The sequence below is a fragment of the Mirounga angustirostris genome, unplaced genomic scaffold (genome assembly GCF_029215605.1).
Source record: "Mirounga angustirostris isolate CCGP_5_RB_7025 unplaced genomic scaffold, mMirAng1.0.hap1 SCAF_14, whole genome shotgun sequence".
NCBI lineage: Eukaryota > Metazoa > Chordata > Mammalia > Carnivora > Phocidae > Mirounga > Mirounga angustirostris.
Window position 1 is genome coordinate 3,810,001 of NW_026991722.1, and position 18,131 is coordinate 3,828,131.

Sequence of the window (18,131 nt, forward strand, 5' to 3'; positions counted from 1 at the left end):
CGGGGCCGCTCAGGAGGCGGCGGCGGCGGCCGCGCGGGCCGCGGGCCGGCCGCCGGGCTGCGGGCGGAGCGCGCGGGGCCTGGGCGCCGAGCCCGGAGTCATCCCCGGCGCGGGCCGCGGGCGCAGCGGCGGGCGCTCGGAGGGCCGGCCCGCGGCCCGCGCTCCATGCTGCCGCCTCCGCCGCCGCGCTGCTGTGGCGGGCGCTCCCCTGCGCCTTCCTCCGCGAGCCGAGAGTCTCCGGGCACAACTTTCTCTCCCCCTGCCTCCTCGCTGCTCGGGGGTCGGGCGGGTGGCTTTAGCACGCGGGTCGCAGCTTTCTCATTGTGCGCCAGCGAGGCCGATCCGGGCTGTCCTTTTCCTCCCGCACTTAGTCTAAGAGGAAGAAAGCAAACAAGACAGAGGAGTGAAGCCCCCGTACATACATGCGCCGGGGGGAGATGTCAGGCGCTGCTCCACCTTCCAAACAGTCACACATCAAACAGTGTCACCCCGCCGGAGCGCCACTTGCTGCCCCGCGCTCTCCGCGGGGCTTCGCCGCCAGGGTCGCCGTTTCTTCCTCTGCGAAATCTAATGCAAACACATTTTGATCATGGATTTTTGGCCGGTCTTGATCTTGCGACAGGAAAAATTTTGAAAAATACACAAAAAGCACCCCCCCCCCAAAAAAAAAGCCAACAACAACAACCCGGAGAGTGTGTGCAGAGGGGCGAAGAGCGGACATTCACTGGGTGGGCGAGAGGAGCGTGGACCGTCCCCCCCCAAACTCCTGGGAGAGAGGGAGATGCACTCTCGCTCCCTTCTCTTTTCAGTGAAATATAACACACATTCGGATCGCAGAGCTTTCAGACAGTCTCAACTGATAGACAGACACATCGAGCTGCTTTTCCTGCTTCGGCTTTTACTCCTCCTCCTCTCGCCAACGTCACCCTGACAATTACAAATAGGTCTCTCACAAACCATACCTGTCAATCTTTTTAATTGCTTTGTTTTCTTTTTTTTTTCTTTCCGAAGCTAAACAATATGACACAAAAAAGAAATCTTAATACAGCATAACATAAACGATTGCACATTGGAGCAAGACATTGAGGGGTTTGTTACTATAATCCAGGGGCTGATACCGGGTAAAACCCATGTGTTATAAGCCAAGTTAAGTAGACACTAGTTTCTGCAGATCTTTAAACCTCTAAGTCACCCCCCACCCCCTTGAACATTCATACACACGCACCCACGTGGAACACAAACTAGCCTTGGATGAGAACATCCGACATTTGAGATAAAAATACCTGGGTCACTTTTGCAGTCTTGGTTTGGGGGTTAGGTTTGATTGGGGAGGGGCACTGTGTGGCTTTTTTAATTTTGGTAATCCTAGGTAAGTGTAAAACAAGACGGTTTTTTAAAATTAAAATGGATACCTTCAATAAACATTTTAAAATGGGCTCAGCTCATCATACAAAGATGTGGAAAATATTTAATCTGGCCCTTCTATGAAAAGTGAATTGATTACTTGGTCAATATAGACAATTAGGGAGAAAACTGACATGAAGGAACGGCAGGCAGATCTTTCTAGCTGGGTTGATAAAATGAGGGCTTCACACATAATTGCAATGTCTCCAGTTCAATTAAGTCCTTCGGCATCCCCACCTAGAAGTTTAAATGCTCATGTGCTCTGAGAATCTGGCCCTCTATTCTCCGATATATGTGTTCTTTCCCAGTGGGAACCCTGTAACAGTCTTGTAGAGGCTACTTAAAACATTCATGGAAACACACGATATCTAGGCCAAAACACATAAAATGGCTTGGTTCGTGCAACTTGCTTGGGACGGACAAGCTGAGGGCGGAAGGCGCGGGCCAGGCGTTCGGGAATGGGGGGCCGGGAGTCCGGGGCGCACGGGGCTCTGGGCGCCCCCGCCCCGCGTTCGGTGCTTGTGCGCGTGCACTGGCGGCGGGGGCTCCCCGCGCGGCTCGGGGCCCCCGGCCGTGCCCCGCCGCCCCGGCCGCGCTCGGGGTTGATTCGTACCACCTTGCAAGGAAGTGAACGCTTCGCACGGGAAGGGGAGGCGCCTGTGCCGGCCGCCGGGCGCCGGGCGCCGCGCCGCTCCGAGGACGCCCGGGCTGCCGCCGGCTCGGGGCCGCGGCGCTCGCGGGACGCGCGGCTCCCCTCGCCGCCCCCTCACCCTTTTAGAAGAGTCAAATCCGGCCTTTAGAGCGAGGGGAGGGTGGGGATATCCGGTGCCTCCCGGACGCCGGGAGGAAGGGGGAGGGCGGAGAGGATCCTCGGCCAGTCTGCGCCGAGCGGATTCAAACCAAAACAAAAAGATTAAAGGAGCAGCGGCCGGGGTGGCAGCGATCCCCAGGCCGGGACCCGGGGGTGGCGCGTCCGGGAACCGCGGGGGCTGCGCGGACTGCCGGGCGGCGCGCGGCGGGGGGAGGGGGGAGCGGAGCCAGTCCCTGCGGGGAAGGGGGGGAGTTGAGGGGAGCACGCGGCCGGAGGAGGGGCGGACCCGCCTGATGCGCCCGCCCGCTGGCAGCCGAGCCGAGCCGAGCCGAGCGGCCCGGGCTGGGCTCGACCCCAGCCCGCGGCGGCGCAGAAAGCGGGCAGAGGCGCGGGCCATGCTGCGCCTGGCGCCCGCCGGGGCCCGAGCCATCGTGGACATGTCGTACGCCCGCCACTTCCTGGACTTCCAGGGCTCCGACATCCCCCGCGCCATGCAGAAGCTGGTGGCGACCCAGCTGAGCCCCAGCTTCCGCGAGGCCGTCACCCTGCGCCGGGACTGCCCGGTGCCACTCCCCGGGGACGGAGACCTCCTCGTCCGGAACCGGTGAGTCCGGCGCGCGCCCCCCCCCCTCCCCGGCCCTGACCGGGCCCCGGCCCGCGCTGCGCCGCTTCCCGGCTGTCCCGGGCCCCCTGCGTCCCCGCACTCCGGCGAGCGCTCGGGCGCCCAGCCTGACTTTGCGAGGCCCCGGCAAGTTGAACCCGCCGCCATCTGGCGAAGGCGAATGTACTGCGACGGTTGCTGGTGTGAATATCCGATGCCACCGAACGTCCTCGTAACTGAGGGTTATTTTAATTTGGGATTCCCCTCCCCTCCCCCAGCCCTCCCCCCACCCCCTCCCGCTCCCGAAATAAAACCGACGGGACCCAGAAGGGGAGGCTCCCCGCCCGGCCCACCCGCGCGCACCCACGACTCCTGCGTTCCCATAATCTTTAGTGTGAACCAGGAACGGGCTGGACACGAACTGCGACGTTTGGGTAACGTGCTTTGGAGGAAAGAGGCCGAGGTCCCGGCTGGCTTTTCCTGTGCGCTCCAGGTTGGCAGCCGCCTCGCAATGGCGGAGCCTGTCGTTGGGTGTGTTGGTGTGCACCTCGCCGGTGTCGTCTGCGTGTTGTCAGTGCTGTATGGCTGTTGTCTGTGCCCCAGAGCCTACCGACAGGCGCGTGGCGCGTCCGGGGCGGCTGGGTCAGGGCCGGGGTGGTGGCACGGCCGCATTTCCCTGCGCGTTTTGCAGACCTTTGGGTGGCACTCGGGTGGGTTGCCCTACCTTATGACCGTCTCCTCCACCTCCACACTCCCTACCTTAATGTGTTTACAGCTCACTAATCTTCAGTAACTGGTGCAGCGCGGGAAGGAAAGGGACCTCATTCTGTGGGAGCCATGCCCTCTGGTCTCTGTTCGCTGGGTCCCCTAGCTGCCTGACTTGCAGGCTGGGCGTTCCCCATTCCTCGATCCCCTATGTTAGAGCAGGACTCGCCCGCCTGCTCAGGGGCATCCGAGGGGTTACAGTGTTGCATGTCTCCTCCGATTGAAGGAAGGCGTGAGTTCTGAGTGTAACTATATTGTAAATTGTTTCTTGGAAAGTACTGTAAGTCCCCTGCAAGGCGTGAAAGGCAAAGTGTACCCTACCCAAGTGGCTTGATGCAGCGTTTGATCCGTTTATTTTAGAGATTCGTATCAGCCTTCCAAAGACTGCAAAATTGAGTAATTCTGGTCATGATATAAAACTTTTGGAAACCTGCTGGAAACATAAATTTGAGGGAGCCAAGAGTGGGGCTGAGTGGAAGCTGGCTCCGGGCGGGGTGCAGAGAGTGCCTTAAAGGTGGATGTGTGTGTCCTAAAAGTTTTCGTGGGTGGAAACAGGGCTGCAGAGGATTTCTTCATTATGGGATAAAGCGCTAAAGCTGTTGAGATAAGGACTTGCATCCTACCAAGTTAAAAAGAAGGAACACGCAGAACATACAAGTCACACGAGTGATTTGCTAGAAGTTGAGATGAGAAGCAGGCTGAAAAGCTCAGACTTTAACAAGCAAAAAGTTTTACACGGGCTGTTTTCTTTTCTTGTAATGTTGGTGACCAAATACACTACTGACTGTGAGCACTGATGTAAAAACACCACTGCTTGAATAAAATCCCCTTTAGATACCGGGTGTGAAGTGGGGAGGGGGTGACTGAGCAGAGCAGGCAGAAGAAGGTGTGAAGTTAGAGCACAACCAGCTGCGGTTTAGTGGGGCCACCCGCCAGCTCTCCGTGGAGGCTGCTCCCTCCCGCTCCCCGGGCCAGCCGGCATCTCTACCTGTGAAGTGCATCAAGTCCTCAGGTTGTCCTCCCTTCCTCTGGCTCCTCTCCCCCGCTTGCTCACCATCACCCCTCGCCTTCTTCCCTGCCAGTGCCCAGGCGCCCCCTGCGCCGGGTCACCAGGGAGGGTCCCTGAATTGGGTGGTCAGGATTCTGGAGCGCCAGCTCTCCTATGTTTGGAGCTCATCGGTTTGGATTGCTTTGGGATCCATGCCTGTCTTTTCCCTCCACATATGCCAAGAGTCCCTTTAACACAAACAGTATGCTTATGTGTACGACTTGACCTCTAACTTCTACATTGAAGCCCGCATCAGAAAGAGAATGGAACCAGTTTTCTGCACATTGAGAGGAAATGAAATCTTTGCATCCCCTTTCCCTACTCTGTAGAAAATCTGCTCCTATCCCCAAATTGTAAGGCGATCCTTTATATTTGGCAAATAGTGTCAGGGGAAGAGGCTTTTTTTTTTTAAGAGCAAACTGCAGGTCTGTTTACTGCAGGTTAGTTCATTTTAAGCCTAGACCAAATCTCCTCCAGAACAGTGTTAATTGCATAAAAATTTTATGCAGGCGCTTTTCATTTTTATCGTAATAAAAATCTGCTCTGGAATGAATGGCATAAGCATACATTCACTTGTTCGGAAAGGTGTTTGGGGATTTTAACTGTGCACTGCCTGACTTTTCCTTTCAGTTGGATATTTGCACATCTCATCCCATCTCAACAGAAAATACAAATTCTTCATTCACAGAGAGGGAAGTGCTTTAAGCCCGACGTGGATTTAGGATAATCAAGTTTATCCCATTTAGGAAAAGTGTGAGAGGGGCGCTTAAAATCCCCGCAGAACGTGTAATTGATGTTCCTTTACCCACTTCTCACTTTTCATACGTCCGAGGACAACTTCACATCCCCTCCCAATGCCCAGCCCTCAGGAAGAGAAGGAAGAAAGACACCCTCCAGTTAAGCCAGCTTGCGTGCTATTTTTAGCTTTTTTTCCGAAGGATAGTGACATATTATTTCGTTCCCAAATCTTTCTAACGATTTTCTGCTCAAGTGTAAGATAATGGAGCAAAGAGTTTGCAGGAATGGCAAAGAGCGGGTGGGGGATGGGGAAGGCGTTTTTGATAAACGGTTTGTTGCTCACGGGAGGGTAACAGCATTTCTGCTGACTCTCCAGGCCGAGGTGTTCTTTTATTTATTTTTCTTTCTTTTCTTTAATCTTTTCTCTTCTTTTCTTCTCTCCTATTTCTTCTCTTTCCTCCCTCCCTTCTTTCTCTCTTTTTAAGAAAATCTGACCTGGCCGACTTTGTCTGTCTCCCAATATTGAAGACTCTGGACTTCACGTTTTGTTTTTGTTCAAAGCAAGCGTTTCCCCCCCTCTGCACGACTGCCTGTTCCATAATAAACGTGACGAAGGGCTTCAGCACTTTTTTATATAAGTAAACCGACGCCTCTGGAAGGGTCTGTATTTGGGGAGAGCCCGCACCGGTCCCATTCTTTCTCCTGGGGCTCCTCGATTTTAGGCTTCCGAGTGGATTATCCAGGCGGGTGGCTAGAACCCTGCACTTACTCAGAGCATGTATCTTAAATTAAAGAGGGTGCAAGGAGAGTCTCGAAATGCACGCACCCTACCAAGCGCGTCTTTCCTTTCTTTTTCTCCCTCGCTCGCCCTTCCTGCCCCCTGCTCCCGACCCGGGCCCCCTTCCCACTGTGTCCGCTGCTCTGGAACTTGTTTCTGGAGGAGCGCAAGGCGCGGGCTCCCGGGCCTCCCGCAGCCCTTCCCGCAGCCCTTCCCGCAGCCCTTCCCGCAGCCCACGGGAGGATGAAGGCGCGTGCGGGCAGCGGCGGGCCCCCACCTGCTGCGGCGGCCGCGCGGCCTCAAAGCGGGGGTCCGGGGGGCGCGGGCGGGGGCCGCTCCCGGGGCCCAGAGACCCGGCAGCGGGTGAGGCGCGCCGAGCGGAGCAGTGGAGGGTTGTGGCCACCAGCCCGAGACTCGTGCCCACGACGCAGGCAGTTTAGAAGGCGGCAGGACGAGGGGAGGGGGAGGAGGAGACACGAAACACGGGGTGCACCGGAGGCCAAGGTCAAGGTCCGGCCGCCCCAGGCCGCAGTCCTGTGCTCCAGCGCGCCCTGTGCTCCGGACCCCCCCCCACCACCCGAGCTTGGCCGCCCCTGGGCCCGAGCTCCGCGGCCGGCGCTGACCACGCTTGCCCACCGGACCCCGCCGGCCCAGGGAGGCCGAGGTCACGGCCGCGGGCCTGGGCGGCGGCCCCTGCGCCCCGTCGCCCGCCGGCTCGGCCCGGCCGCAGCCCGCTCCGGGAGTCGGAGGCAGCGACAGAGCCTCGCAGTAGTGGCGGCGGGGAGGCCGGGACGGCAGGGTAGGCAGGCCGCCGAGCCGGGCACTTCCGAGGGGACGCAGGTCAGAAGGACTTCTGGCGCCCCGCAGGCTGGCAGGGGCGCGCAGGGGTGCCGCAGGGGAGACGCAGCGCTGTCTGCAACCTGGACGGGGCGCGCCGGGGTCAACTCAAGCTGCCGCTGGTCACCGCAGGCACCCCAGCTCCCGGCGGAGCCCACTCCCACCTCGCCTTGGCCTCGCTCCCCCCTCTGGCGCTGCGCCCCCTCCCCTCCACTTTTCTCCCACGTGTGCCCTGCTTGGTCGTGTCACCTCCCCCGGGGAAGTGGCAAACCACAGAGGGAGCGTGGGGGAGCCTTGTCCTCCAGCAGCCCGTCCCCCTCCCCCGCAAGGCGCTCTCCTTGGCGGTGGGGAGAACCCCAGGGGCCAGCCGCCGCAGGGTGTCCCACCCCCAAGGCTTGGCGGTTGCCCCGCCGGAGAGGGCCTCTCCAGTGGGGACGGAGACAGGAGGGGAGAGGGGCACGGGAAGGGTTAATTGTGGGCCCAGAGACCGGAGCTGGCGGTCGGGCCTCAGTCTCCCGCCTTGGAGCAAACCGCCCCTTCACTTCCATTCCGCAGAGCCCTCCCTGGACTTGGCTTTAGGGCCTACAGCAGGGGCGCGGGAGGCCGAGACGCTCCAGCTGGGCTCTGCCCTGGCGGCCTTCTGTGAAGTCCGGAGGCTGCTCTGAGGAAGCTGGTCCTTTCTAAAAAGACCCAACCTTGAGAATTATGTAAATTTAAAGGGAAGATAGCAGGGGGCCCCCCAGCCCCAAAACAGAATGTAAGCATCTTGGTATTAAATCCCAAATGAAAAACCAGCAAAAAATCATTTTTCGCACTTTTCATTACTGCGGTTATCATCCTTGGCTGTGGGATTCTGTAGTGTGTTCTTGAGGCTGTGTGGTGTGCTAACTTCTGAACGCAGCTTGACATGCCCCAAAGAAATGGTTTCCTGCTTTCTTCTCTCTACAGTATGTAGAGAGCTTTCAGTATTGTAGATATACAGGGCATAATCATAAGGGAGCCTTTATAAGCGCCAAGTGTTATCTATAATATGGTGGAAGTGGATCCTTGCACAGGGCAGTTTTGGTTTATTAAGTTAAATTAAAAGTGAATTATTTTAAAATGACCTACTTACCAGCTTTCCTCGTGCCACCAGACACCACCATCTTTTTCATTTCATTACAGGTGGAAATGACATTTTTAGGGTCCTCCATTATGTGTCTAAGCCACCTCCTGACATTTTTTAGTAGACGGCTTTTTTTTTCCTTAGGTATCAGGATATTTTTGTTATGAGGTATACTGAGATGAAAAAAAGCTGGTAAAAATACCGACCTCGCAATTAAATTGACTCTGGATACCAAAGTGAAAATAATCATCTGGTATTAATCAAGTTATGTCTCTGCCTCTTGTTGAGGAAAAATATAGTGACGATTTGCTTTCCTTTTCATCTGAAAAGGACTGTAAGATATTGAATGTTCCATAAAACTCCCTACCCTTATGAGACAATTTTTGTTCAATTAATCAAAATGCATATTTTCATGCTGGACATAGTTACATCAGAAAGAAAATTTGCTGCAGACACTCTAACAGTGTTTTAAACAACCCCGCAGTAACGTGTAACAACCGATGACCTTGCACACTGCGTCAATCTTCAATAATATCATTGTCATTACTGTTATTATCCGAAGTGTTAAATTGTTGCCAGAATCAATGCAAGGCTATTTCTTTGAATATATTTTATCTCACTGTTGTTTTTTAACACCTTTGTTAAGAGGCCAATTAATTTCCAACTCATAGCTCCAGTGGAGTTTGTATATAAGAGGGCTTCCTGACTTTTTTTTTTTTTAATGCTTTATTTCTCCTTTTGAAAGAAAGGGGAGGAAAATAAATAGCATGTGAAATAAATAACTTGGTGCTTAAAGTGGTATGAAATGACCCTAACCTGATTTAAAAAATAAAATAGACCAAATACTTGTTTAATTTCTCTTTTTCAACTGAATATCAGGACTGACTTATTTTTTATCCTTTTGGAATCCTACCAGGATAGATGGCTTAGCCACCCATCCACAGTCATTGGAATCAGAGGAATTTTTCTAAGTGGAATATCAAGGCCTTGACGAAGAGAACACCTTAATGTATTTGTGTGTTTGCTTTCTTCTAGATTTGTCGGTGTCAATGCATCTGACGTCAACTATTCCGCGGGCCGTTATGACCCTTCAGTCAAGACCCCCTTTGACGTAGGTTTCGAAGGTGTGGGAGAGGTGGTAGCCTTAGGCCTGTCGGCCAGTGCCAGGTACGCCGTGGGCCAGGCTGTGGCCTACATGGCCCCCGGCTCCTTCGCTGAGTACACCGTGGTGCCAGCTGGTGCTGCAGCTCCCGTGACCTCTCTGCAGCCCCAGTATGTCACCCTGCCGGTAAGTGCCACCACTGCATACATCAGCCTGAACGAGCTCGGAGGACTGTCGGAAGGGACAAAAGTTTTGGTGACGGCAGCAGCTGGGGGCACAGGCCAATTTGCCGTGCAGCTTGCAAAGAAGGCCAAGTGCCATGTCATTGGCACGTGCTCTTCCGATGAAAAGTCTGCTTTTCTGAAATCCATTGGCTGTGATCGTCCCATCAACTATACGACCGAGCCCGTCAGCGCTGTCCTGAAGCAGGAGTACCCCGCAGGTGTGGATGTGGTATATGAGTCCGTCGGGGGCGCCATGTTCGACTTGGCCGTAGATGCCTTGGCTGTCAAGGGGCGCTTGATAGTCATTGGGTTCGTGTCTGGCTACCAAACTCCTACTGGCCTTTCTCCTGTGAAAGCAGGGACATTACCAGCCAAACTGCTGAAGAAATCTGCCAGTGTCCGGGGCTTCTTCTTGAACCATTCCCTTTCTAAGTATCAAGCAGCCATGGACCACTTGCTTAAGATGTATGCGGGTGGAGACCTGGTCTGCGAGGTGGACCTTGGAGACCGGTCTGCAGAGGGCAGGTTTATTGGCCTGGAGTCTGTATTCCGGGCTGTTGATTATATGTACATGGGAAAAAACACTGGAAAAATTGTAGTTGAATTATCTCGCTCTGTCAGCAGTAAGCTGTAAAAACAGAACAATGACATAAATCAAAGGAGAAAGAAAATGGGCACTTTAGTCCTCAGAATTACTCAAATCAAGTTATTTGTAGTTGGTTAAGGGGTATAATATTTCTTAAAACAAAAGTTAGGTATTAATGAATAAGTTTCTCTTTTTTTTTTTTATTTTTTTTTTTGGAGGGGGGTGGTTGCCCCTCCCTTGAAAAAAATGCTAATAAAAACTTCTCTCAAGGGCTCAGAGGTAAAACCGTTATATTCGATTCTTTGGTCATGGACAGTCTCATTCCAGATTTTATTGTTCCAGAGAATTAAATTAATTCCTGATGCAAGATCTGATCAAATCAGTATGTCTTCAGCTTGATGAGATTTTAAAATCGGTCTTGAAAATAGTCCACAAATTCTTTGCTTTGGGAGAGTTTGGTCGTACACTAACGAGCAGTTAATAAATGAGAGATATAGCAGAAAAGCAGCCATATATTTTCAGAGTCCATATTCCCAGGAAATGGCCCTTCCTTTTCTATAAATCACCAACTCTCTAACTAGAAATTTGGAGGAATTCTCCCAAAACTTTGATTTTTGTTAGGTCAATAGAAAAATGACTATGTGAACGCAGACCTCTTTTTTAAAAGTGTCTATTATTTAATGCTTTATGCCCAGTTATCCCAGTGAGGCCTGTATGGAACTGGAAGTTTCTCTGCCCTTAAGAAGCAAATTGGTGTTGAAAACTGTTAAGACAAAAGCAGGCTTTGGAAAGGGATACTACAGAGGTTGGGGGCAAGCTTTAAAAACTTAGTACCTGCCTGGGAAGGGGGAGAGAGGATGTGCTGCATCCATGGGGAGAGTCTGCATAACAAAGGGAAAGCACTCCCTAGGCACAGGGCCAGAGAGTAATAATAGCATCCTTCCTAGGCCTGAAGTAGGATGTATCAGACAGCACAGTGCAGAGGAGGGACTGACGCAATCTAAAATAATCAGACGTTCGCTTCGTGTTTCAGACTTTCGGACACGGTGTGTTTTATCTCTGATCTTGGAAACAGAATAGTGCGTGGCAGAGCGCGCTGTCCCTGTGTCCCCATTTTACTTCCCCACGCGTTCTGTGGGAACGAGCTGCGCCTCCTTACTAGTGCCCACTGCCCGTGTCACACGTGAGAGCAACGTCACGAGCCTTCTCGCAGCCCAGCTGCCCGCCTCCTCGCCTTCAGCTTGCCAAAGAAGGCTCCAGCTCTGGTCGCGAAGTTGGAAATCCCATAGTGCCTTTCTAATTGAAGGCAAGCCCACCGGATTATTTTTCAAAGCCCTGGGTTTTCGGAGTCTCTAAATGCTAAATAAATGTGACCGCAATTAAAGATGCTCCAGGAAGCTTGGCGACCATATTTAATTTTTCTTTCCTCCCATCTGAGGAGCAAGGGGATCCTACTGCTGAATAGCTGTTAGTATCTCTTTTACAAGATTTACTCATTTTCAGGTACCTAATGTAGCTGCTAGCATGCACGCACAACAATACAATTTATATGGTAAATGGGACCAAATAATGGCCTCACTGAATGTTAGGGCTGCACTGAAGGGAGATGTCACGGTAAATAGCCGCCAAATTATGGATCACGCCGAAGTGTCACAACTGCACTAAAGACAAATAGCACCGGAGGCTAGTGCCGCTGTGATGCTTCTGAGTTATGAAGAAGGGTAGCAGCCCGACGCGAGGCTCTTTGTGTCCTCCTCACGGCACGGGGTTACTATGCGGGGTACAAGAGAGGTTGGCCCACCGTGGTGCTCGGTTATTAATCTGCCCCTCTCAGACCTAACAGCTCTGGCCAAAGGGAAGGAGACGCTGCCTGGCTTTCAGATACACAAACACACACAGGGGAGGGGACAGGTTTTAGGAACGGAAGTGCACAGGAAGGGACTGGTAATGGGCGAACATGGTAATCAAGTCATCCCATCCAAGAAGATGATGAAATTTCACGTAGTATCTGTTGCTGCCCATGCAGATAGATGTGTGAAGTCTAAACCATAATGCACTTTCTCCCTTCGTCGAGACTCCAGGAGCAAGGACACTGCCAACTAAATTGCTTCCTCGAAACTGAAGTGCGTCCCGGTTTCTTTCATGTTAATGGGAGGGTAATAAAGATGAAAGACCAACATTTTAACGGATGGATCCCTTAAGCTACAGAATAGAAATTTATGATGTTTTGAAGGAATATACTAAATTCGGCGACATAAAAAAATTTTTTTTTTCCAAACACCCAGGTTTAAAATAAAATATAATGTGAAAACCTCATGCTCGCTTTCCCCAAACTCAGGAACTCCAGTGCATGCTGTTTTCATTTATTCTTAGAAAACAAGCATGAAAGATTCCACCCATTCAGATAATGCCAAAAATATGTTTAAACTTTTTTTTCTTATCCTGAAAAATGATTTGTAAATTGAGGGTCATAGTTCAGTATCAGTTTCATCTTCTTGGATTATCGTTCAGGACCAGCCTCTAATGGGAGGTGAAATGGTGCAATGCTCTCAACACCTTTCTTCTGAACTGTATTACATATCACAAAAAGTACATCCATAATTCAGGGCAATTGTCAGTCTTTGTTTTAGAGACAGGGCTGGGGCTGAGCGATCATGGTGGATGAATTATTTCTCGGTTCTCAGGGTGGCCTTCTCTGCACCTCAGCCTTGAGGGCTCTGGCTGGGCAGATGGAGGGGTTTGACTTTGAGAAGCTATTCTTTGCCATTCCATTGTGACTTCTAAAAAAGCAAATGCTATTCCTTCACATTTGTTTTGCATGCAAAAAAAAAAAAAAAAAACCAATGGTGTGATTCCGGGTCTCTTTGACGATGACTCCTGCTAGTAAATATTGTCAGCATTTAAAAATTTTTTTTTTTTTTAGGGAGTAGTTCACAAAGAAATGACACGGAAGTTTCGCTTGATAGGCTCTATACATTGTTACTATATGATTTCATCTGAATGGAGTTTCTCAAGAGTAGGATAGAGCCTCTGTAAATGGTCATTAGTATTACATTCAGTATTTATCTAATGAAAGTGCAGTGACAAGTAGCTGCTGCTTATTAAAATGAAAATCCTGCGTTATGTACTTAAGGAACATTCCAGCTAATGAGGATGTAATGTCCTCAGTACAACACAGACCTTCTTTTTGTGTTCCCCACCACAAGACGCTGGAAACTTGACAAATGATATCATTTAAGACACATGCCTGCCGTAGGGACCTGCTTTTTGGCTTCCTGTTTCTGGCTTTTATTTGGGTAACATTTATAATGGCCACCCTACTTGAAACGGGTAACGTTTTAACCCCTTCGTAGAGTTCCCAATCAGCATGAACTTATTACATTCAGGGTTTCTTTTAAAATGGGGTGTTTAGTACTGAAAATATTTTTCTTGATCACTTTACCACATGTACATATGGGATAAATACCACATTTTAGATTTATTTGAAAACAGATGAGCAACGTGCAACTTTCAGAAAAAATACGATAGAAAAAGACCAAGCGCAATCAACTGTGGATGATAATTTCCTAGGGGTTACAATACACGTTTTATGAATGTAACCCAGATGTGAAATGGCCTGATTTGATGGGCTCCTAATCACTGTTCTCTATCCTTCCCTCTCTCTTCTTTTATTAAAGATTGTTTGTTATTTATAGTACTTATTTAAAGACACGAAATTTATCTCTGCAAACATTATTCAGTACTCTTGGGGTTGGGGATTGGTTGGGGTTTTTTTGAAAGTTCGATTTTTCTGTAACTAATGTTGTAGTTATGGCCCAGAATTAAAGATTTAGGATCACATTTCAGAAGTCAGACATGAAACTCTGGATTCTCCATACCACGGATATGGGCATTTTAAACTTTAAATTCTATTGCTTACTAGACCTTTAGCATTGTTATTTCAACTTATAAAGAGAGGAATGTTCAATATGAGAACCTTATTGCTGTGACCCTGAGCAAACTATGGGACGTTGCCACAAGAAAAAGAAAAAAAAAATGCTATCCAAAATACGTAAGGAATATTTTTACCAACAAGTAATTCTTGATAGTAGAGAGTTGATATTCAGGGAAGGTCAAATCAGGTAGGCGTGTGAGGTTTCTATGTAAGCCTTTCCCTAGATCTGCGTATCAATGAACTGTGACGATAAGACTGAGCTCGCATCTGTTCCCAATAGGATGGCTTCTGCCAGCTTGGACCTGCCCTTCAGGGCTGGCTCATGCTTCTCCAGGGGTGCGGACACTCCCAGGAAGCGTGTCTTGGATCCCTCACGTGGGAGGCGAAGTACTGTAAGGAGTAGTTTGGGGGAACCAATATGTGCCTTGTATGTGCTGGGAAGCACTGAGCCAGGAGTACAGAGATTCCAACAGCCCCCCAAAGTAAGAGTTTCCCTTGAAGGGCACTGACAGTGCCTTTCTGCCAACACGAAATTAAAATAATAATCAAAACACACCCTGCTGACTGGCGGTGGCATCCAATAGGAGAGATGCATTGCTGCTTTGAGCTCAGAAAAGGGTTCCATACGATCGTCAGCCACTGTCCTGCCTTACCCTCTGCACCAAAGGGCTAAACTGTATGTTAGAATGACTTGCATGGACGATGTCTTTGGTCAGTGGAGATGTAGGGACGTGTTCAGGGACGCGAGGGCGTCCTGCTTAGAAGAGTCTGCCTCGCCACCTGCGTGCCTGCCCCTGGGAGGTCGACCGGCAGGAACTTAGAGCTGGAAGGAGCCCGGACACTCTCCGCCCCTCATAAAGGAGAAGACTCTGTTGTCCTTTAAATGGCAAAATTTGGGATTTAATCGACAGTCTACTCCTACCCATTGTATAAATGACGAAACCAAAGCCCAGGAAGGATAGGTGCCTCTTCTAGGGTCACAGAGTTCACCAGCCTCAGAAATGAAGCTAGAACACAGGCAGGCGCCTGCCCAGGGCACAGGGCAATCACAGGCTTATCCCCTTCATAATCTGCCAAGGTCCCTCAGTACGTGGCTGATTAATAGTAGCGCAGAATAACAACTGGCCTTTGTTATAAATCTTTTTGTGGATGAGATGACGATCAACCCAGGAAGAATATCACGGTTCAGACTGCGAAAGTGTGTTCACTCAGGACCCCCTTTAATCGAGCACAAGTCATGGTTCCAGATCATTTGATTCTGTGTCATCTAAATACCACACAGGGTTCTGGGGGATAAAGTACTCAGTGGAATTAAGGGCTGAATGCTCACAATTTCGTTTTAATGCTACAAGGAAGCCTCTGTCCTATCGATGTATTTTTGGATGTCCAATCATGAAAATCAAATAAAATCTTTATTATCATGTGTTGAGTGGGATTTTTTTTTTCCTAGAGTCATTTCACCTGCTTATATTATTGCCTATAGAAAGCCAATGTTTGACCATCATAATTTTTGTACCAGCAAAACATCTAGAATCTGAATCTGCCATTCTACCTGAAATCAACTCTGAATCCAGCAGACTCAGGGCTGTAATGCGTGGACGCGTGTGCCGGCAGCAGGGGGATGTGTAAGGGGCAGGGGATGGGGATGGGGAGAGACACTAGTGGGTCCCACGTGTGCTCACGTGTGGCAGGAATCTCACGCTCAGAGACAAGCCCTTCAAAACCACATGACATTGAACATTCATGCCTTTCTACATCATTCCTGTCTTCCTTGAACTCATGCATAACAAGCGCAAACTTTCAACTTTACATGAACAAATCCTTTCCCAATAGAAACAGCTTCTTTTCACATTGAAAATACCCTTCTTGGGAACAGCAACAATGTCAAAGGCAATCTCATTTCATAGAAAACCTCGCTTCTCACCAGGGGACTGGAAGCAATAGGGGCCCCTCTCTATGTTGTTGGAATTTACATTTGGAAATTGAATTGTCTCCTTGAGGGTCTTTGCTCGAAGTACCTTTTGGAGAATTTCTTACATCCAGGTACAGCAGGGTACATGGAAGGAGACAGAAGTGAAGCAGGACCGGTGTCCCCTCCCCACCCCCAGCTGGAAAATCTGCTCATTCTCTAAGCAGTAAAATTAAATTGTCATTGCCGAAGAATATCTGTCGTTTCAACTTTTACATACACTTTGCGCGCCCTCTTGAAACTTGCTTACAAATTTGACTATTTGAAAACAAGGTCACTATCTTCCCCTCTTTTACTATTAGATAAGCAAAGAGGGATAGAGGAGGGATACCCATTTTAGAGATGGGAAGAGTAAGGTGCAGAGAAATGATTTGCCTTTGATCCCTCAGGCACTGGTTGAACAGAGCCTGGGGCCCATGGATAATTCTCAGACCAAGGCTGGTTGTTTTTTGTTTTGTTTTGTTTTCCCCCTAGAAAGCGTTACTTGTCCCAGGTCACCATGCACACACATCACCTGTTGCGATGCAGGTCCCGATGCCGCAGGTCCAGGGTGGGGCCTGAGAGCCTGCCTTTCCCCGGTGATGCCGAGGCTGCTTCTCAGGGGAACACACTTGGAGTAGGAAGGCACAGGGTCACACTGCGTTTGAAGAGATTCCCGTCTTGGGACAGGCCGTATCAGAAGGCACTTCTGAGCAACCCGAAGGCTACCTGGAAGGAGTTACAAAGACGAGAATGTGATGCAACTCCGAAAATGGCTGCCTTTTATCGCACGTTTCCAACTTCTTTAAATTAGCCTTTCCTTCTGACACTCAGCTGTGACACCCGCCGTCCGTCTGCTCTTTAGGGTGCTCTGTAGCAACTATATCCAGGCAGGTCTGGAGGCTGCAGAAAGGTAACGGGACTGCCCTGGGGCCGCTCGGCAAACGGTGACAGCAGACGCCTCACTTCCACCTTTTCACTGCCTTTCAAATAGAAGCAGATCTCAAAAGGACCTAAACTCTTCCCGTTTTCCTTCAGCTTCTACAGTCAAACTCTGCCATGCCACTGTCCTTCCTGCCCGGGGTCCCCAGGCAAACACGGTCCTTTTGTGGGAGCGCTCGGTGCAAACACCAGCCGTCCTGCGTGGGTCTGCCCTCAGCCGGCTTGTGCGCGGCATTCACAACCGTATTTTACAATTCTCCCGAGGAGAGCCAGAGCACCCAACTGCTGTCCGCTTTCGGATCAGGTCACTTGGAAAAGGCACCGTGGCACCGTGGGTAGCCTTTATGTAGATGGGCCCACAGAATTTACAGTAATTGAAGAGGCCGTGGCCTTCATCGGGGAAAAGTTACAATCCATCCGAGTGCTTCTTAACATACCAGCGTAGTAATCAGAGGAAGAACTGGCTGGGAAAACGGTAAGAAAGCATCTCGGTATCAAAAAGGAAGCCAGTTGAGTTGCAGCTACGATCTAGGTTGGGAACAGACAAATAGCCCCGGCGAGAGGCCGGAGAGCAGCGTTCCAGCGCCCAGCTCCAGTTACCATTACCGTGTGCGAGGGGACGAGCCCCCAGGCCGCCCAAGGGAGCCTCTGGCCCCCGCCCTCTGTGTGGGGCTCTGACTTACCCGAGCACTTGTGGCCAAGCCGCCACCCCCACAGGAGGGGCCTCGGAGTTGAGCAGGAACAGCAAGAGCATCACCCCACTTGCGTTCACCCACAGAGCTGGGTGCAGTTTGGGGAATCAAGATTGGAGGCAGGGAGCCTGATGACCTTAGAAAAATTCCCAGGGAGGCCAGTGAGGGCAAGAGCCAGGTGGAGGCAAGGGGAAGTAGACGGCTCTCGGGTTGGGCCAGGGAGCAGAGAGGTATGTCAACTTCTCGGGGTCTCTGGAGACCCCCAAACGCAAATCCGAGAAATGCTGGAGACTCCAGGCTTCCAGGTGGGACCTTTTCCTTGATCAAGCAGCTTGAAAAAAATGCGGCTCTCAGTTAATAAAGGGACTGGCGGGTGACAACAGAGGCAGCTTGCTGCTTGCCTGCCTTAAGTGGCTTATTTATTTTCACGACTTTCCCAGTCCTGTCGAGGCAAAGACAGTTACTCTCACCTGTGGGCTCCATTAGTGCTCTGCTCATACTTCATTTCTAGCACTTTCCACGGAGCCCCAGAATCTATCTATTTGCATGTCTGTCTCCCTGGAGACTGTGAACTCCATGAAGGTAAAGCCTGCCTCACCGGCACTCCTCGGCTGGG

The 18,131-nt window shown here is 50.9% G+C and overlaps 2 protein-coding genes across 6 annotated transcripts in view; one reads left to right on the forward strand and one right to left on the reverse strand.

The window, feature by feature from the left end:
- Positions 1-1,956, reverse strand: part of TSHZ1 (teashirt zinc finger homeobox 1) — a 78,296-nt gene extending 76,340 nt beyond the window's left edge. For 2 of the 4 annotated variants that reach the window (XM_054510261.2, XM_064578571.1), the window contains exon 1: positions 423-1,956. The gene's annotated coding sequence lies outside the window, so the exon portion shown is untranslated. Of the gene's footprint in view, positions 12-422 lie in introns of those variants that run through there. The other 2 variants (XM_045886541.3, XM_064578572.1) reach the window with 2 other exon arrangements.
- A 498-nt stretch (positions 1,957-2,454) lies between these two features.
- PTGR3 (prostaglandin reductase 3) lies at positions 2,455-15,354 on the forward strand. 2 transcript variants are annotated; one of them, XM_045886542.2, is made up of 2 exons: positions 2,455-2,819; positions 9,123-15,354. In XM_045886542.2, exons 1-2 carry the CDS (start codon positions 2,509-2,511, stop codon positions 10,045-10,047), a joined length of 1,236 nt encoding a protein of 411 aa, XP_045742498.1. In that variant the 5' UTR covers positions 2,455-2,508; the 3' UTR covers positions 10,048-15,354. The 2 variants fall into 2 exon arrangements, with proteins under 2 accessions (XP_045742498.1, XP_045742499.1); XM_045886543.3 differs by lacking the exon at positions 2,455-2,819 and adding an exon at positions 3,181-3,309.
- Positions 15,355-18,131: the final 2,777 nt, after the last annotated feature.